The sequence below is a fragment of the Dermacentor silvarum genome, chromosome 6 (assembly GCF_013339745.2).
Source record: "Dermacentor silvarum isolate Dsil-2018 chromosome 6, BIME_Dsil_1.4, whole genome shotgun sequence".
Taxonomy (NCBI): domain Eukaryota; kingdom Metazoa; phylum Arthropoda; class Arachnida; order Ixodida; family Ixodidae; genus Dermacentor; species Dermacentor silvarum.
This window is the reverse complement of record NC_051159.1, coordinates 31,960,901-31,982,335: the sequence shown is the minus strand read 5'-3', so window position 1 is coordinate 31,982,335 and position 21,435 is coordinate 31,960,901. Positions and strand designations below refer to the sequence as shown.

Sequence of the window (21,435 nt, the reverse complement as noted above, 5' to 3'; positions counted from 1 at the left end):
ACGCATGGGTCTCTTCCAGTATACACGCTTACCATTTGGCGTTTCTGCTGCACCTGCTATCTTTCAGCGACAGATGGAAAACTTGTTTGGTGGTGTGCCAAAAACAGCTGTGTACTTTGATGACATTGTTATTACAGGCATCGACGACAAGGACCATTTGGAGAATCTGAAGATTGTCTTTCAGAAACTTCGGGAAGTGGGCCTCAGGTTGAAGCTGGAGAAGTGTGTGTTCTTTGCTCCCGAAGTAGAATACCTGGACCATATTATATGCAAGCAAGGTCTAAAGCCCGACCCCAAGAAGGTAGAGGCCATCATCAATGCGCCAGAGCCACAGAATGTGAATGAGCTTCAAAGCTATCTTGGCCGGCTTAATTTCTACAGACGGTTTTTGCCAAACATCTCAACAAGACTGCATCTCTTGCATCAACTGCTTCTTGAAGGGGAAAAGTGGAGCTGGGGGAAAGAGCAACAGAAAGCATTCATCACAAGTAAACGGCTCTTGTCAAATGCAGCTGTTCTGGTCCACTACTGTCCTGAGAAACCGCTTGTGCTCACTTGCGATGCGTCACCGTATGGTGTTGGCGCGGTCTTGGCACAGACCGAAGCATATGGAACCGAAAGACCTCTAGCTTTTGCTTCACGTACTGTGCTTGCCGCTGAGCGGCACTAGAGTCAGACTGGCAAGGAAGGTCTTGCTTTGGTTGTGGTGTCCGCAAATTTCATCAGGACCTGTGGGGAAGGCCGTTCAGTGCTGTAACACACCACCAGCCATTGTTAGGACTTTTTGGTTCAATTCGAGGTGTGCCAAGCCAGGCATCACCGATAGTCCTCAGGTGGGCACTTACACTATCAAGTTATCATTTCAAGCTCGTCTACATGCCAGGCAGTATGCTAGGCCATACTGATGGACTCAGCCAGCTATCTCTCCCTGCAACTGAGGTTTACGACTATATGCCTGCCAATGTCTTCATGCTAGAACAAGCGCCCCCTGATGTCCTGTCACCTGCAGTCGTTAGACGTGCCACGGCAAGGGATCCCATACTGTCACAAGTGGCTGAGGCTGTCCTTACCGGGAGTCTTATTCCGAAAGGTGGAGACTGGGGCCCTTTTGCTACAAGGACCAAAGAACTTAGTCTGCATGAAGAATGCCTTTTGTGGGGAGCCCGTGTCATCGTTCCCAAGTCCCTGCAATCCCAAGTACTTAAGCTTTTGCACGCTGGTCACCCTGGAATGAGGAAATCAAGGATGATTGCTAGGTCCCATGTGTGGTGGCCTGGAATCGACAATGACCTGATGAACCAGGTGCGGAGCTGCCCTGTTTGCCAAGCGTACCAGAAGTCTGCACGGAGGATACCAGTTATGCTATGGCCATTTCCTGACAAGCCCTGGTCCAGGATCCATGTTGATTTTGCAGGTCCATTCAGGGGACACTACTTCCTCGTGATGGTGGATGCTTTTTCCAAGTGGGCAGAATTTCACCCTGTTCCGTCACCATCTGCCGAGGCCACGATATCTGTGTTCAGTACAGTCGTTTCTCAACATGGTCTGCCAGACCATATTATCGGAAACAACATGTTGACCATGTTGTTTCCGATAATGGGCCAGCATTCACCAGCAGCCAGTATGCTGATTTCTTGAACAGGAATGGCATCCATCGCATGATGGTGCCTCCATATCACCCTGCTTCTAACGGGGCTGCAGAGCGGGTAGTACAGACTATCAAAGATAAACTGAAGAAAAGCACACCGGGTGAATTCAGGACGCAAGTGGCCAGGGTGCTCTTCCACTACCGCTCAACGCCTCATGATGCAACAAGCCGTGCGCCGTGCGAGTTGCTCATGGGAAAAAGAATCAAGAGGCCCTTGGATGTCATGCACCCAAGTCTTCTATCGTCTGTTCAATTGAAGCAGATAAAGCAAAAACTGCATGCGGACAAGGGTTGCCGCATTGCGTCAATAATGGACCCGGGTGCCCCAGTGTTCTACAGGAATTTCCGATCAGGTCCACCATGGGTACCTGCTTTTGTTAGCAGTCCTACGAGCTGTGCCTCAGATGAGGTTGCATTACAAGATGGAACTGTGTGGCACAGACATGGGGACCACATTCGCCCCAACCTCGTACAGCCGCCACCACCTACAAACACTGTGCCTCTAGATCAGCCAGCTGAGCAACAAACAACAGCGCCTGTGGAGCCTGCATCAGCTGCTACTGAGTCAGAACAGCCACCAAGTCAGCCCCACAAGAGAACTTAGCTGCCAGCAGCAGTCGTCCCATCGGAAGGAAGCCCTGTCGCACTGAGAAGTGCCCGGACAAGACGCCCTGGTAACCGGTATTCTCCATGACAAGAACTAAAGGGGGAGGAGTGTGACAAGTGATAGTGTTTTGTTGCACTAGCTGTAGCGCCACCTGCTACTAGCGCCATCTACTGCTGCGAGCAGATGGCGGAGTGGAGAGCAGGGCTGGAGAGTTCGGGCATGGGGCAATAAACGACTTGCATTGGTGTTGGCTGTGAGCTCGGGTCTCGGCCCTTTCTTCTGTCTGCATGTGGCAGACTTCTGTCTACATGTGACTTCTTCTGTCTGTTTGTTTGTTTGTTTATAACAAAATTGAACGCTAAACTTTTGTATTCGTAGTGGCAAGTGTAAAGTAAGAAGCTATCGAAACTATCCGCTAATAGCATACATGTGCTTCTACCTGCTTGAGCACATTATCTTAAATGTCAGGCGGAAAACGCCAGATAACCAAACCATATGCAACTGGAGCAGTAACTATGATTCCTTTCCTGGAAATGAAAGCCAACATCCCTGTCTGTTAAGCTTGTCATGTACTTAACCTATATTACACCAACGTTAGAGCATGCTAACAGGGGCCATTTCAAACTAGGTTATTTGACCAAGATAAAAAAGTGCAAGGAAAGCGCCAAGATACAATCTAATCCTGAACCGATTGTTATTGCAAAACTTTATGCCTCCCTGAATGGCGTGCGTTAACCCAATGCTGAAAACAGGGAAAGCTGACTCCCTTTCTTGCTTTTGAAAAGGGGCTAGAATCTCAATAACAGACTACTTATGTTCTGAGAGAAAGTGAGGGGCACTGACAATATCTCTAAGCGTTTGTATGAGCTTTCACCTTGAACGAGAATGGAATAGAAATATTTACCTTTGCAAGCCTCAGAATCCAAACATTCTGAAAATTTTTAGGAGCCACATTAAATTTTTGAGATATAGACAACCAAAAGCGTGCCTAAGTACAAGTACACACTGAACACACTTGAGTGGTTGAGTGGCCAGCTGCGAATGCAAAAGCGTCCATAGCTTCAACCTCGAGGTAACTGCTAGGCTGCGTGTGTGTTTCTTCTATAGCCCATGTACCTGGCAAGGGGAATGATTGTATACGTAGTCCTGTGCTTTTTCTTTTCTTTTTTAATAGGTGGTGGCTAGCTGATTCCGTCTGTTTATGTATGTATCATTTGTGTGCATCTTATGTACATGTGTTTGTATCATGTTCTGATTGTTATACGTGCAGTGACGCAAGCATTTTTTAATATATTGCACCACAGTCATTTATTCAACTTTGTGTTGAAATGTACAAAATGTGGCCACCCAGTAATGGCCAGGACAGCCAGCAGGATTGGCAAAAATATGATGCAGATCCAGCGCACTTGCTTGAATCGACATGAGGCGAAGCTTTCACGCAACGTTCGGTTAAAATATAGAAAAGTAACTGCAATGTGAACAGTTGTCCTTATTTCATCCGATGCAACACGTACTCATAGGCAATGTTTGCTTATTCACTGCACAGGTCACATAATGTAATGTATACATAGCACGGTGAACTCAAACGTCGGCTCACTAATACTTCGAACTAACCATAAGTCTGAGTTCGGTTGAGCCTGACTGAGTAGAATTTTGGTGAATACGAGTAAGAGCAAGCTCGGTTGAGTAAACTTTTAGTGAATATTGTCATGTGGTAGTCAGGGCAAGTTCATCTGAGTATAAAGTGAATATGAGTCAAAGCAAGCTCGGCAAGTAGATTTTTGATGAATATGACTCAGTGCGAGCTCACCTGAATAAAATTTCGATGAATATAAGTCAGAGCAAGCTCATCTGAGTATAATTTTGGTGAATATGATTCAAAGCAAGCTCGGCAACTAGTTTTTAGGTGAATATGGCTCAGTGCAAGCTCGCCTGAGTAGAATTTTTATGAATATGAGTCAGAGCAAGCTGGGATAAGTAGAATTTTGGTGAATATGACTCTGAGCAAGTGCGACTGGGTAATGATGGAATATGTTTATACGTGTTTATGCAGTAATACATGTAAGTGCAGACTCATTAGCAACATTGCCTCCATCTTGATGGGCAATACCTATGCCTCGTGAAGTCTGCACACTTTATGAGCTGTGGACATGCAAGACCCACCCACACTTGAAAAGACACTATCATTCAGGTGAAGGAATGCAACCGGCTGACATCACTGCACAATTTTCATCGGCTTTTGTTTCATGAGTTATCTACTGCTTATAAAAACAAGGTGTTTGCCTGCTTTTTGAATTATTGCATGTGTTCTACAGGAAGTAGAGACAGAGAAGCAAGTAAAGGCAAGGATGTTTATGGCGAAGTAGTTTCTTAGAGTACTGCGATATGTAACAACCAGCATAAACAAAAGTAATTCGATGCACTGAAGTAAGCGAAATGTGCAATTACCTTTTAATGTGAGGGTTAATACAAATGTAGTAAGGATACAAAGTCTGCAACACACTGAAGGTTTATTGGTTTTTTTTTTATTCAGGAGAAAAATGATGCATCAGAAAAATGAGAAAAAACTGTTTAAATATTGCTTCGAAAACAAATTGGCAATACTAATTATTCCCAGTCAAAGCGTTAAATATGCTATTGTAGAACATTCATTGCGATATATATTTTGCACCTTCGCTTTGCGAGCTTGATAAGCAGTCGCGTCTCGCAGCGGAAGTAATAGAAATTGAAAGGAGATAATTCATTGGGAAAATGCGCATGAAAGCCCAAACCAACCGACTGCAACTAAATGGTCGCGCGTATGGCGTGACCTATTGACCATATCATTTGTCTGTAGTTGCATATTCTTTAAGTTGTTCCGTCCGTAAAAGCATACCGCGATAAAACTGTGGCGTTTTCGTATATCGCGAGTTGTCTCCAGAACCAGAAAATTGGGACGACATCCGAAGGCCATGCCTTCCCGTGAGGGACACCTCGTAGTATATACCAACTCGCAGCGCGTGTGAATAACGGTAAATCACCCAAAAGTACGTACTATCAGCACCCGAAGCCAACCTAAAAAACAGCGTCGCCAGATTAGCAACCTAGCGTGTCAACAAACGCATAGAAATCACAGAACCGAATCTGACCTACGAGTTTTTATCTGCACTGTTCGCGTGTCGGTGCTGATGTTACGTACCGATTGCGCAGTCCAAGGCTCCGCTCAATTAGTTGCAGTGTTCGAGGCTTGTTGAGCCAACATTTATAGACAAAAATTATCTATAAACGTTGCGTTGAGCGACCGCCGCCATTTTCCAAAAGAGACCGCGAAATAGCTCTCGGCGCAATTTCGACGGAATATCGCAGCCATTGCTGCTACGTTGCGACGCTGCGACCAACCGGTTGGTCGCAGCCGAAAATCGCACAATCGGCCCTGCGACTGCGATTTTCGTCTCATGCGACGGAAATCGCACTTCCGGTGCGAAAATCTCACTGCAAAATCGCACCATGTGAAACGGCCTTCATGCGGTAGCTGGGCCTCTCTCTCGCTGTTCTTTCTGGACATGCTGCGCCACGTAGCGGCAATGCTGAGAAGTCTGCGCGCGGTCTCCGAGACAAGAAGCGGAGCGGGCCGATGACTGTGAACTCAGGCTGAGCATTGTTGCTTCGCTTTGCCGCACACTCAGTGCCAGACACTCAGTGACCCAAGTTGGCGACAGGTTCGTCGAACAACGGCACATACACAGGGAATTAATGGCGCATCTTGCTTTTAAGTGTTGCCATGAAAGGATACTCAGTGCATTTGGGGCGCGGCCTGCTAATGCGCCGGGTTAGTCTCCTTGAACGATTGCGACGCGGGTTCGATTCCGCTTAGCATCAAAGAAACTTAAGGGATATTTTTTTGTCATTGTAGAGCGCACATTCCCAACGGCACATACCTAGTTACCCAAGTTGGCGTAAAAGACCTTCATTGAAGAGCGCCGCACACCTATTGGCGCATGCCCAGTGAGCCAAGTTGGCATCTGACAGGTTCATTGGAGGCCAGCAGTGACCTAATTAGCACATTCCCAGTACTCAAAGACGGTGTCAAAAAGTTTCTTCAAACAGCGGTGTCTGCAGTGACCTGTCCGGCGTCTACAGTGACCCATGTCGGGGTTAAAGAGGTTCTTTGAAGAGCGGCACGTATGTGGACATTGCCACATACTCAGTGACACAAGTTGGTCCGAGTGTTGGTTTCGACACCTGTTACTTCCGCGCAGCATCACGATGCGCTACCAATTCCCGCACTCGCTACTCAGTCACACAGGTAACCAGGCAAACGGTTAGATATAAATATACAAACACAGATAGATGCATAGAAAGTGCCTGAAGTACACAGAGAATGATAACGCATTAAAGTTACCGAGGAACTATTTCACGACAAATGTCCACGTTAAGGCGTTTAACATTGAAGCAATGTGGTTGCACACCCTATTGACGACCCTGAAACGAGTCATATTTAAGGCGTGCATGCACCCGGGCACCTCTCTCGCACTTCCCTGCGGACACGTTTTACCATCTTGTGGGACGGCCACGAAGTCCGCGTGTGGCACGTGTATGAATGTATATTTATACAAGATTCTCTGAATATACAGGGTGTCGCAACTATCATTCCCCAAGATTTAACGATATGCCAATGCCACGTACTTGGACAGAACCAAGGCAATGTTGCTTGCCGTCGCTAGGAGATACTCAGATTATTTTTTTTGCATTCCGCCCGATTACATAATCACTCTTAATTATTCAACTTCTCAAATGTTATAATTAGATGAAAAGTGTCAATGAGAAGCTTGTTGAGCAACATGAGACACTCTTGATACAGCTTTTGTTGCTCAATACGTGCTACATAAAAAATGTTCGTGTATTCGCGGACTTTCGCGCTCGGAAAAACACGCGTCAAAGAGGTTCATGGAAATGGGGTACATACCCCGTGGCTCAAGTTTGCATCAAAAAGGTTCACAGAAGAGCGGCGCATGCCTGTTTCTATACAGGGTGTTCAAAATTAAGTTTTATGATTTTCTTCAATACAAACATACCCACTTGCTGCAGTCAACAAAACGTTAATTACTTAATTTGAGTTAATTTGGCTGCTGACAGCGATAATTATCATCTCACATCGTGCCCCATTGGCCACATAACTTATTTGCAGAGGCAGTTTGAAGGGGCTGAAGAGTTCTGTGTGTGGGTTGCTGGATCCGCGATCATCCCTACTGACGCGGCACTGAATGGCGTCCCTGAGGCACGTGTATCATAAATGAACGTGTCATTTTCACGTGAAGAGATGGACGCTGCGTTAGCGACCTGCAGGCGTTCTTCGTCACCAGGACCAGATTGGCATCACAGTATGCTGCCCTATGTCACCTTGGAGATGACACCCGTAGTGAGCTGCTCAACTACTACAATGAGTCTTGGCGAAACGGTGTTGTTCCTAAACAATGGAAATCGAGGCGCTTGATTCCCATTCTTAAACCTGGATAAATTAAGTCTCCGCTTGATTTATCATCATATCGTCCGATTGCGCTTTCGAGCTGCGTCGGCAAACTGATGAAAAAAATGATTCTTGCTCACTTAGAATGGTACCTTAAGCGATTCAACATCTATCCAGCTGACATGGCTGGCTTTCTTCGAGGTCGCTCTTCCATCGACAATGTTATTGACCTCGTTACCGGGGTACAAGAACAGAAAGTCCTCAAGCGCCTACCAGTTGCACTTTTTCTCGATGTCAAAGGAGCATACGACAGTCGCCCATGAGGCCTTACTGAACTCACTTGAGGCTGTGGGAGTTGGTGGCAGCATGTATCAATGGATTCGTGTGATGCAGCGTGACTGCAGATGGTTCTTAAATTGGGGGACAACCCCATTAAGGGGAAAGCCCAATCGGGGACAAAAACCCAATTGGGGACAAAGCCGTTGGTTGGGAAACACACAAACTTTTAATAAAACTAAAAGGAAAAGAAAACCATAAACCGAACACACAAAGATAACATGAAAACACGTAGCTGGAACGCTAATGATATGAGGCAAGTTCGGGCAGGCTGCGGGTGTGCGTATGCACTACAGTCTCGACTCGGCGAAGCGGAGACGACGAGAGAAGCGTTGTTGGTCTCACCAAAAGGTCGCTCTATCAGACCGGCTACCAGAGCGTGGCAGCTCTGGCTCGGAGGGAGAAGACAGACGGCGCGGCAGCACGGGTTGACGGCGGCGGCGTCCTGGCCGGGCAGCTGGTCGTAGAGCTCGGGTCCGTAGCCCGACAGCTCTCGTTCTGCCCACGGGCGCAGACGCTCACCGGCCTCGGGCAGCAGCAGTTGACAATCGGGCAGGGTGGCGATGCCCGGGAAGGCAGGCGGCTTGGCAGCAGGGGTTGACGGCGGCGGCGTTCTGGCCGGGCAGCTGGTCGTGGAGCTCGGGCCCGTAGCTCGACAGCTCTCGTCCTGCCCACGGGCGCAGTCGCTTGCCGGCCTCGGGCAGCAGTTCTCGAACGGATGGAGTGGCGGCGCCCGGGAATGGGTTGGCAGGAGGCCCCGGCCGGGTGAAGTCCTGGTGGCTCGGGTCCGGAACCCGACGGCCGTCTTCAACTCCCGATCCGGTGGCCGACCTTGTCCTGGTGCCGCTTCTCGAACTCCTCCCCCTACTGCCAGCGCGGCTCCTTTTTCTGCTGCTCTGGTCGATTCGTCGATTTCTCATTGGCTGCTCGAGGCTCCGTGTTCTGTGATTGGATTGGCTTTTTTTATTTCTTTTCTTGTGCCGCGTGTTCACGCGCTGGCCGCTCTTCGGCGTCGTCGTTTTCGGCGCGCCACGGTAGAGCGGCGCGCGCTCTCCTTGTCTGCTCCTTGTGTCCAACCACCGCACCGCGTCGCGCACCACACATATCACTGTCTCCTACCGCCGCGCCGTGTCGCGCACTACACATCTCAATTCGGGACTATTTGACCGAGAGGTGCTTTGTCTTACAGACTGAAGACAACATCTGCCGTGGTGTGCCGCGGGGTGGAGTGTTGAGCCCTATATTGTTCAACCTCGTCTTGGTAGGACTTGTGGAGTATATACCGCGGACAGTTCATGTCTCTATATACGGCGACGACACTTGCATCCGGGCCTCTGCAGTGACTCGGCCTCAGGTGCGGGCCAGGCTTCAGCGGGCGGCAACCATGACGGCGTCTTATCTACGAGAACAAGGCATCAGTGTGTCTACAGAAAAGTGCGGATTGGTTGGCTTTACGCGCAAACAAACGTCCCTGTAACCTGTTTCAATCAACGGTCAAGCAGTGTCCTATGTTAGGACGCATCGCTTTCTGGGTGTCATCATCGACCGCAACCTCTCGTGGACTCCTCACTGCGTCTACCTGAAGAAGAAGTTATTTGCTATTGCTCAGGTATTTAAATTTCTCTGCGGGAAAAACTGGGGTACACCAGTCCATTCTATGCTGCAGCATGTACAGGGTACTGTTCCTGGGACTCCTTCGTTACAGTCTGCCCGTTTTATCAAATACATGCAAGACGAACATTCGCGCTCTGGACAGCATACAAGGTGAAGCTCTACGCACGTGTTTAGGGCTGCCTCGGTGCACCTGAACAACAGCAACAATAGCCATTGCGAGAGACCATATGATCCAGACACACGTAGCTGCCGACTCCCTCAGAGCGCACATTCGTCATCTGTCAAGGATCCCCGACCATAACTTACCTTCCCTACCAGCGGAGAGACCTCAAGCGACCTTTTCAAAAGTGATTAGCGCCCATCAAGAGTGCATACCGTCATCTTTTACACCGGCAGCAAAACCTTCATCTCCCCTGTGGTGCCTGCGACAGCCTCAAGTGAATTTTTACTATTCCCGGAATCACCACAGAAGGTAGGCAGAAGGTTGGCTAGGGCCTCTGCACTCCTGGCACACGCACACGCGTCGGACGCATGTTTCGTCGATGCCGCTCAATACGACCGTTCCGCTAGCAGCACCTCCCGTTTTGCGGCCGCCTCCGTTGACACCAAGGGCCGGGTACTTTCGGCCGCATCAATCATTACCTCGTCGCCCGGTAAGGCAGAACAGCTAGCCCTAGCATTAGCGCTATTAGATCCAAGCAAAACGGAAGTCTACACAGACTCGAGATCGGCAGCAAGAGCATTCGCATCTGGGGCCGTCTGTAAGGAAGTCTCCAAGATACTCGAAGGAAAAGTACTTGTTCATCACACCATCCCCTGGTTCCCGGCCCATGTGGGGTCGAGGGTAGGGGGGCTTGTCAACGCCAACGAATTGGCCCATGCTCAGGCGCGAGGTCTTGCTTGCCGCGCCGGGCTATCTGTGGCCGGTGCACCGGGCGGGGCCCGCGACGGGTCTGGTCCGATAGTGGCGGAGACGGAACCCCCCCGCTTTAGGGACATACTCTCCACCTTTAACGAGGTCACAAGGCATTATCAACTTGCTCGCAGGGCATTTCCGTTGCCCCACGGGCAACGGAAATCTATCACGGCCTCAATCGGTTACGCTTAGGTTATTACAAACGCACTCGTATCCCAGCCTATCGATCTATAGTCGTTTCACGGAGGTCTCCCCTTCGTGTCCCGACTGCGGCGGATACAGCGATTTTAACCATATGCTCTGGGAGTGCCCCTCTTTACAGGGCCACACGAATCAAGAAATCCCGCAAGACACATTCTATTTACTGATAAAGAGTCATGACTGGTTCGATCAACTCAAGGCAGTCCAGAAGGCCCACGATGCGGCGGTGAGGCTTGGCCTTCCCGTCCCGACGTGGGAGCGGCCCGCGGTCCTCCCTCCATGAAAACGAGGGGTGACTACTTCAGGACGTCAATAAAGTTTCCTACCTACCTACCTACCTACCTACCAAGAAGGTCAATCATCCATCGCTGGCTCTGGAGCAACTGACGCTCCTATTGATGCACCAGATATATCATGACTACATACATATATACACCGACGGGTTGACCTCACCTACAAGCTCAACTGCCGCATTCGTCGTTCCAGCCAAGCACGTTGCAGTTAAATTCAAATTATCACATTTGACTACATCTACGTCGGCCGAACTTGCAGCCCTCCATACAGGTGTGACCTACGTCAGAAAAGAGCCGGCACAGAAATGGGTCATATTCTGTGACTCTAAGGCAGCCCTTCACAGTATCAAGTCAGCCTTACATCACAGAACTTATGAGCAGATGATATCCGACATCAGGGAAGTACATCACCATGCTCTGGAAACAGGGTACATCATAGTGTTCCAATGGATTCCTGCTCACTGTGGCATCATCGGCAACGACATTGCGGACAGGGCTGCCCGATCTGCCCACGAAGACACCCAGACGCGTACAATACCTTGTTGGACCCCTTGCTACGTCTACAACTGCCATCTACGAGTAGCCTTTCCCGCGGCGAAACAACCTTGCTGTACCGCTTGTGGCTGCGAGTGGCGTTCACGAACGCTTACTCATTCCGTATGGGAATGGCCGAGAGCCCGATGTGCGATTCCTGTATGTGCGAGCAAACCATCGAGCGCCTATTGTGTACCTGTCCTCGCTACGACGTACAACGCCGCTCTCTCAGGACCACTTTAAACCGACTGGACTCGAGACCGTTCTCTCAGTCAAAGATACTCGGACCGTGGCTACATCCATCACTTGCACAAAAAGCGATGCGTGCATCAGTATAGTATTTGAAGTGCACCGGTTTGAGACACCGCCTATACTGTCCCTGTACATCGTCCCACATGTACTCAGTACTCAATCTCTCCCTATTTTACTCTTTCTATTCCCCCTTTCCCTCACCCCTAGTGCAGGGGAGAAAACCGGACGCTCTTCTTGTTGACCTCCCTACCTTTCCTCTCCTTGCTCTCTCTCTGCAGAGCTGGTCTTCGCGTGCCTCCCAGTGCCTCAGTCAGTCAGTCCATCCGTGTACCATAACATGCCTCCCGTGTACCATAACAGACGAGAAAGCAGAGCAATGGTCATACAAAAGACATTTGGGAATAGTAAAGACGCAGTATTTGTAGACGCTGCTAGATACAAGCACAGGCACGGCTTTACAGCCGTAGTAATTGATCACGAAAAGAAGTGCAAAACATGCGTTACGGCAAGCACAGTAAACATCGATACTGCGGAGGAGATAGCTATTGCGCTAGCACTATCACAGACCGAAGCGGACGTAATAGTCAGTGACTCTCAGGCGGCAGTACGAAATTTCGCTAATGGCCGAATCTCTCCTGAAGCACTACGAATCCTAATGGCAGGTACCAAAAGTCAAGAAAATGATGTTTATTTAACATGGACACCCGCTCCCACCTCCACCTCGCCAGGAGACAGCAATAATAATAAGATGGCGCATGACGTGGCTAGAGGGCTTACGGACCGAGTCACGGCCGATAATAGGGCCGGCACTGTCTCCTGAGAACGAGGATGGAGAGGAGTGGAATGGAAGGATCGTATGACCAGATTTAATGACATCACACAACAATACAAATTGCAAAAGTGCATTTTCCCACCAACTGACGAATAGCTCAGCAAAAAGCAGTCTGTCGAATGGCGGCAATTACAGACCAGAACTTATCCGGACCCGGCGATCTCACACCTCATTTACCCTGACATGTGCAAGACAGATAAATGCAAAAACTGTGGTTCTAGAGCCAATCTGGAACGTATGCTATGAGAATGTCGAGGCATAAAAACAATAATGGGATGCAGCCTCTCACGATCGCCTCCGCGTGCGCTGGGAGACTGTGTTGCTCAGCTCTACCCTTGACGATCAACTTTGGGCTGTCCAGCGGGCCGAGGAAGCCGCCACGGCTCAAGAGCTCCTGGCCGTCACCTAGGCGGGACCATTTGCCCGTCCCACAAACTCGCAGAGCCTTTAAATAAAGTTCTTTGACTGGCAGACTGAGGCACTGGGAGGCACGTGAAGACCACCTCTGCAAACAATTTATGTGGCCAGGGGGGCACGAAGTGAGATGATAATTATCGCTGTCAGCAGCCCAATTAACTCAAATTGAATAATTAACGTTTTGTTGACTGCAGCAAGTGGGTATGTTTGTATTGAAAAGTCAGAGGCAGTCATGTTTCTGCACAGTATCAGTTGGAAGAATTCTTCTAGCTTGTCGGTGCTCCGAGATATCCGACTCCGAATTTCAATTGTCGTTCACATGATTTTAAATGTTTTAAAACTTTGAAAACTTCAAATTACGCATGCAAGGAAGTTTGGATCGGCGCAAAGCTCCTCCCTTATATGACGCCGCTGTTGCGTGCGGCGTTTAGTCTGACAATGAGGAGGAGGCATTGGCAAAGATGATAACAGTCCCCTTCCCCTCTCGGCTGGTGACTTAAAAAGTTGAAGAACCTGGAGCAGCTGTCGTAACACGCGACCGAACAGCCTGTAACGATGGCGGCAGCTGCCATGCCGAGACAATGGTGCAAGCGGAGAAGCCGGAGGGCAGTGCGCGTGCGTAACGGTGACACCGCGTGGTGATATCTTGATTTCCCCAGCCGGCAGGGGAAGGGGGGACAGTTATCATCTTTGCCTATGCCTCCGCCCTGTTGTCGGACTAAACGCCGCACGCAACAGCCGCGTCACGTCAGGGAGAAGCTTTGCGCCGATCCTCACTCTCTTACATGCGTATCAGCGAACGACAATTAAAATTTGGAGTCGGATATCTTGGAGCACAGACATGCTAGAAGAATTCTTCGAAGTGAAACTGTGTAGCAACACGACTGTCTCTAACATTTAAATACGAACATACACACTTACTGCAGTCAATAAAAAGTTAATTATTAAATTTTAGTTAAATTCGGCTGCTGACAGCGATAATTATCCTCTCGCTTTGTGTCCCCCTGGGCACGTAACTTATTTGCACAGGTGGTATTCGCGTGCCTCCCAGTGCCTAATTTTAAGAAAACAATAAAGCTTAATTTTGAACACCCGGTATACTATGTGATCCTAGTTGGTCCGATAGTTGATTTCCAACACAGTTCCCTCAGTACAACAGCGCAATGGTCTTTCCATTGGACCATAGACTACCCAGCGATCCAATTCAGCGCGGAAAAGACTAGCTTAGGACAGATGGAGAGACAGACAGACATACCGCAAACTTCGTGGTTCCCAAAGAATGAAAATCACAATAAATTTATTAACTAAATCGCAAATGCTTGCGGCAGATCTCGCACGTGCGCGATTAGCTCTGCGCTTCACAGACGACCATCAAGTGGGACCGAACCTCTAGAATAAGGGTGCCCGGGGTTTTCATGCAAAGCCAGGACAGTACGGGCACCCGTTCTGTCTTTGTGGTCTTTGTCCTCGTCGAGATTGTGCCGTGAATTTTTTTGAGTCGTGAAAGACGTGCGTTGAAGGGCGGCACGTAGATGAACGCATTGCCACATACTAAGTAACCCAACTTTGTCCGGGGGTTAGTTTCGAACGCTTCTCCCTCACCACAGCAGTCCGATGCGCTACCATTCCACCATAGACAACCCAGTCTACAGTAGACGGGAAAACGGTCAGATAGATAGATAGATAGATAGATAGATAGATAGATAGATAGATAGATAGATAGATAGATAGATAGATAGATAGATAGATAGATAGATAGATAGATAGATAGATAGATAGATCTCGGAAAGTGAGGGAAGTACCTTAATAATGCGAACGCATTAAAAAGCAGCGGTCGCCACTCGCCATTGGGTAACTGCTGAAGGACGCCACCGATGGCACCTCGGGATGCATCTACCGTGACACTAGTGGGGTCGTTGTGCTCCGATTGCACCAGAAGAGGTGCTGACGAGAGTAAACCAATGATCGCAATGAAGGCGTCGTTAGCGTTCCAAGCAGGCGTAGTTGAAGTTGACTTTGTTCACTAAAGTAGCCTTACGAGGGATTCGACGATGGCGGCACATGGAGATAAAAAACACCGGTAACATTTCACGAGCCACAGCAAGCAGCCAAGTTGGCCCAGTGATTCAGGGTGGTATTTCATTGATGGCTGTGACCGTGTAGGGAAGGGGACGTATGCTGCTAGCGTCACCCAAGTGACCCAAAAACTCCCATGAATGAACGCCAAATTCGGATTTGGCCAACTTGATGATCAGGCCATGGTTGGTGAAACGCTCCAACAGAAGGCGCAGATGTCAAACGTTTTCGGAAGGTGAGGCACAGGTGACCAGTATGTCGTGCACGTAGGCGAACAGGAACCGCAGGTCTCAGAGAATTACAAAAATGAAGCGTTCAAAACTGTGTGAAACCTTTCTAAGGCCGAAGGGCATGCGAATGAATTCGAAGCGCCAGAATGGGTGACAATGACGGTCTTATGAACGTTTTCTGAGGCATGGAAATTTGGTGGTATGACTTGTCGAGGTCGAGCTTAGAGAACATCATGCATCCACGCAAGTCGATCGTGAAGTCTTGGATGTTGGTTAGGGGGTAGTGATCTGGAAAGCTCAGGGTGCTGTAATCCCCACAAGGCCGCCAGTCCCCACTTGTTTTCGGAACGTGTGCAAGGATGCCTACCATCTTCTTTAATTCAACTTGGGTCAATGGGAGTGGGTAGTCCACGTTTAATGGGTAGCGCTCGTCAGCGAACGAAATACCAATTTGTGATACTAGGGATGTGCCACTAGATAAGTGGCGCCCTTCAATGAATCTCTTTGAGAACTTGTGTAATTGAGCATGTGCCACTTTTTCTTTTGTGGTGCACTTTATTGAGAAAGAAGAATCATTTAAAATTTCTCAGGTGTTAATCACATTAACACAGACATGCATCGGGAGATGGGTTCTGCCGTACTTTTTACAGCCACTTTCTCACCATTTGCGTAGCGAAAGAGCCCATACAGTTGATAAACAATAAAGACTGAGTTGACTCGGATAACATTTATTTCGGGGGCACCGTGCTTTTGTTTTAATTCAAGCGAAACACCAATACAGTGATTATGCAAACCGTGGTTTATTTCTTTTTACTGCCACCTTTTCACTGGCTGCTTCTCAAAAGAGGCCCGATAGTTAATACACGACAAATAACGAGGTTGACTCGGACAAGGTTTTATTTCGGGGCATAATGCGCTTATTTCACGCAGAACATATATAGCGATGACTTTCCAACGGCGGTTTGATTATATTTACTGCCATCTTCTTACATTCTGCTTTGCGAAATAGGCCCAGATAGTTGATACACCACATAGACGGACAAGGTTGTTTCGGATTAAAAGTGCGGACGTGCATTTTCTAGCTGTCGATGTTACTTTTGTGATGAATCCTGAAGCTTCCAGTTTCTCCCTCGTCTGAGAACAAGTTATCCAGTTGGTTAGACACTTCTTGCCATATCTTTGTATCAATAAACAACTGCCTATTTTCGGACTCCCAAGGTGATTTAGATTCACACTTGTTTTCCGAATGAATGTTAATTAGGGCGGCGAATATTTCCCCCGATATCTTCAAGGCACCAAACAAAGTTTTCAACGTCGGCATTCGTATCACCTTATCACGAAGTATTCCTGCATATTTTCGAGTTTTTCTTTATATTTCATGCAAGCAGTGTGCAGTCTTCGCTTCCTGCCTGCAATTATTGTCTATTCTTCGAGTAAGCCATTTCTAGAACTACATTTTCTCCCGGGTTGGTTCCTGTTGCCGAAAGACGATCGTCACAGATAGCCTCAATTCTGAATCAATTAGACTTGTCAGAAATGAGCATTTCTACACCAACCTAATCTGCTTTGCCTTTCTTTCTGTTAGAACATTTCCAGTTTCAGCGTTACATAAGCGGTAGATCTTCGAAGGCTCTCGGATTCATTTACGCAATAGCAACGACATTTGCTTCCTTAGTTTTTTTTTTTGTTAATCTGTACCCGTGTAGCAGCAATAAATAAGAACATCGCGTGAAAAAATGACAGGCCGGGGTGCAAGGCACGAATAGAACTGATTAGATTGCTCACCTGTGATGTGCACCGCCCAACAGCGTCTGCTTTCTTGCTCTTTATCGTCGACTGTAATGGTGAGGTGGATTCTGCCGAATTTACCTCTAACCTCAGTATTCTTTTGTGACTGCCTTGGTGCTTGTGCAACTGTTCAGATCAGTGTTAGAATTTAATTTGGCATCTGTTTTTGTCCCTGCCACAACGTCGGCCCCTGGACATATGAGTGATAATGTGTAGTGTCATTCTCCTAGGGCAGATGGTCATCTAAAATCCCGATGCTCGACCTCCAAGTCAGTTTCAGTTTATGCAGAACTCTTTTTCAGACAAATATGATTGTTAATGCAATGATACAATAAAATTATGTAATGTTTAAATACAGTGAGATAATCCTCGTATAAAACAAAAGATAAAACGAACCGAAAATGTGTGAATACGCAAGGATCAGTATTAAAAGCTGGTAAGAAGCAGCCTGAAGGAATTCCTGTCACAGATTTCCTAGCGCAATGCCAGTTCGTCGCAAGCCGTAAGCCTAGAGCTCCTCCAAGCATGCAGCTAAAATGAATGCCTTGTTGTACGGTTGTACGATAGTTCTTTGAATTGTTTCATACGTCGCGCTATATATCATACGTAGCGATCATATTTAGGACGCACAAAAACTCATTACTTGCTGCGTATAAATAAAAATTGCGCCAGTTCGTTTTGATGGCGCCTAAGAAATTTCTCATAAGAAATTTTTCCCTATATTGAAGACATGAAAAGTGAGTATTTATGAAATACTCATTATGCAATTGACCATGATGAAAAGGAACTACGTCCGTTCTTCCATGGACTGTAAAGAAGATACTTTTCAGTTCGGAGTCGCGAAACAGTACCTTTTTACACTTTTGATAAAGTGAGCCGCTGAAAACTAACTGTACAAGGCGACAGATTAGCCGAGCACTCAGCGCGCTCGTTTTTTTTTTTTTTTTTAACGTTCTTTTGAGGTGGTGCTTTACTTCCTGCAGGTGCTTCGGCGGGAATTGGCGAGAGCACTGCCCTGCATTTTGCCTCCCTTGGCTGCTCACTTTCCCTCACGGCACGGAACAAAGCAGCACTTGATGGCGTTGCTGAGGCGTGCTCCGCTAATGGGCTCTCAAGCGACAAGGTAGGAAAGTGTGGTGTCTAAAAATTATGCTGGTTCACTTAAAGAGGGTGCACATTGTTCGCAGCCCCTTTATCTATATATTAGGAGGAATGCTTTGCTTCTACTTGCGTGGAGCAAGTTTGTGGACGGGCAGGCATTGAATAAAGCAGCATGGCTGTGAATAGTTTCTTTTCTCTTTTTTTTTTCGTCGTGGCAGTAGTTACCATGCTTCTAAACAACAAGAACCAGTTCGCTTGCCGACAATGCCATTAGGGAACCTGGTGATCATGAGTTTATTTCTCGTGCACAACTGTGTATCAATGTTTAAAGAAATACAAGATATGAACCTTGAAAGGCTGAGTATACAAATTTTATTAGCAACTCATGCTCAGAATCAATGAAAAGGCTGCTGCTAAATACCGGGCACAAGAGGCACAGTACTTGTGATGTAAGGTTTCATAAATTTCATTAAAAACCACAATTACAGCAGAGCATCTCCCTTTTATTCTAACTCAATCAACCACAACTCACAGGAGAAAAGGAAAAAAATACAAACACGGCGTCACAGGACTGTTTCCTAACAACCGCTCTGTACGGCTCCTTGGATTTCCGTCGGCTCCATTACATTCACTGGGAGGCACGCTGAGGCCCGTCAACCACAGATCAGGAAAGAATTATGGCGAAGAGCACAAAATATGTAGTTCACGTTCCCCAATATTGTCCTTTTACGTTATCGTCACATTCAGGCAAATGTATCACCCGCACCCTAGATATACTATATAAACGTATTTTGGTAAATCAGCAGGGAAATATGGACTCAACCGTAAAGCATGAGAGGAGCAGGTTTATTTTTAAGCAAAGCTTTATAGGCTCACAAGTGTCGGCGGTGGTGGTGGTGTCACGCTGAAAAACGAGCCGATCCTGGCGATAGTGCAGAAAGGGTTCACGCTCAATGGCACATTCCAGGGACAAGATAGAAAGAAAGAAAGAAAGAAAGAAAGAAAGAAAGAAAGACAGAAAGAAATCACGTGCAGCGCACACCCGCATTGAATATGCTACACGCGTGATCACGGATCACGTGACACGCGGATCACGTGACACGCGGATCACGTGACACGCGCGCGACCAGTCAGGTTTGTTTCGTGTGTCGCGAGGAGGTACATGGAAGGAAAGCGGGTTGGCACGCACTCCTCCGGGCTTCCTTCGCCTCAGATCAGTTTCGGCGAACGGATGGGAAAACCACGCGCGTGGTGCGTTCTGCAATAACTATTGTATCCTTTTAAACCTAATTTTTTGTAACAATTCCGAATTATTGTGATTGTAATAATTAGCATATCTCAAGTTTGATATCTTAGGTATTGTTTACTATTACATGTAACTTCTTGGCAACCCTTTTGTAGGCAGTGCAAGCTAGTCAAGCAGCTCTTATTCGTATTTTACTCCCACCATCCTTCATGTACAATGCATGAAAATAAAGATTCAATTCAACTATAGAGGCTAAAAGTTTTGCTGTAAAAAACCACCGCACGAATGTTGAAAATATTTATTTGGGTGCTTGTGAAAACCTTTGATGTACACGCTCGAAGTCTTGTTTATTCAAAGCCACGCGTAAAGAATACCCTATCTGCATGGCTTTGTCTAAATTATCTTAACTGCGATGAACTGGAGGAAAAATCGAACATACGGTATCGTAGTGCAATAATCGAACGTGTGCACCGTTGCCAAAGGGTCTGTATTTACAGCTGGTGCCGTTACAATCGCCGTTATTTAAGGTAGAACAATTGCTCATTTTCTTGTTTCTTTGTCTTCTCGTTCCTTTCCAGGTACTCGTTGTACCTGGAGACATATCGATCGAAGAGGATGTAGCCGCTGTAGTGGAAAAGACAGTGAAACACTTCGGAAAAATTGATATTTTGGTGAGTGCGAAGTACAATGTTTCAAGCCTGCTGACGGATGTAGTTTAACACTGAGCACATGGAACAGTAATATTTCCGACAGGATAATGCTAGGATATCTGTACTGTTATATTGGTTTCACCTCTTTGGCGAATAATGTTCCTTTTATTCAATAATGTTTACCGAAATTGTTTATTGAATCACAAAAAAGCGTTGACTCTGAAGAGTTCAAATCATTACGTCTTTCCTCTTATTTATATATACGAGGTGTATTCAAAAAGAAACCGAACTTTTGTTACAACATCTTTATTGCTTATTGTAAAACCACTGTCCTCCACAAAATAGTCCCCCCTGCTGGCAATTCACTGTTCCCCTGGTTTCTTCCATTTTTGGAAAGCCTCCTGGAATGCACTTTCTCGAATGGCGCGCAGGTCTCTTGTCGCATTGTCCTGAATCTCCTCTATGGTTTGGCAACGACGTCTTTTCAATGTGATTTTACGTTTGGGAAACAGGAAAAAGTCTGCTGGGGCTAGGTACGAAGAATCTGGTGGACGGGGCAGAGCACCAATGGGATGTTTCGGTAGATACTTGCGGACAAGGAGCGACGCGCGAGCTGGCGCATTATGATGATGCAACATTCAAGTCTGGTTTTCCCACAATTCAGGCCTCTTACTGCGCACAGCATCCCTCAAACGCACTACAGTTCACTGATAGACTTTCTTCGTTACCATCTGACCACGTGGTACAAATTCCTGATGGACAATGCCTTTGCAGTCAAAAAACACAACCAACATCGCCTGGATCTTTGACCTACTCATGCGTGCTTTTTTGGTCTCCCTTTGCCCGCCCACTGCTATTACTGCACCTTCGTTGCAATATGATAGCCACAAACTGACCTCTCATCACCTGGTATGATGTTCTCAAAGAAGTTTTCGTTGTCACTGGCAGTGGCAACCAGTTCCTGGCTGATTTCAACACTGCGAAAGTATTGCAACACACACACACGCACGTTGTTCTTCGAGCTCTTTCATTGTCATTTGGCACTAATCCGCTTCTGTACGTGCTCAATTCAGCGGCTGTTCGCCAACTAACCGTCAGAACAAAACGAGGCAAATGGCGCTTTATTGTCTAAACCTGCCGCTACGTGCGCTCAGCATAGCCGCAGCGCGCTCCCTCTGCCGGTTGGTGCGATATTTAAAAGTTCGGCACACCTTGTATATTTTAGTGTCTTTTAACCATAGCAACAGA

At 47.4% G+C, this 21,435-nt stretch overlaps 1 protein-coding gene across 1 annotated transcript in view; it reads left to right on the top strand.

Moving 5' to 3' along the window:
- The window catches only part of LOC119455385 (uncharacterized oxidoreductase MexAM1_META1p0182-like), a 91,455-nt gene that overhangs the window by 15,838 nt on the left and 54,182 nt on the right, over positions 1-21,435 (top strand). The window contains exons 2-3 of the mRNA XM_037716785.2: positions 18,174-18,313; positions 20,116-20,208. Coding sequence (XP_037572713.1) covers positions 18,174-18,313; positions 20,116-20,208 — 233 coding nt within the window. The remainder of the gene's footprint in view (positions 1-18,173; positions 18,314-20,115; positions 20,209-21,435) is intronic.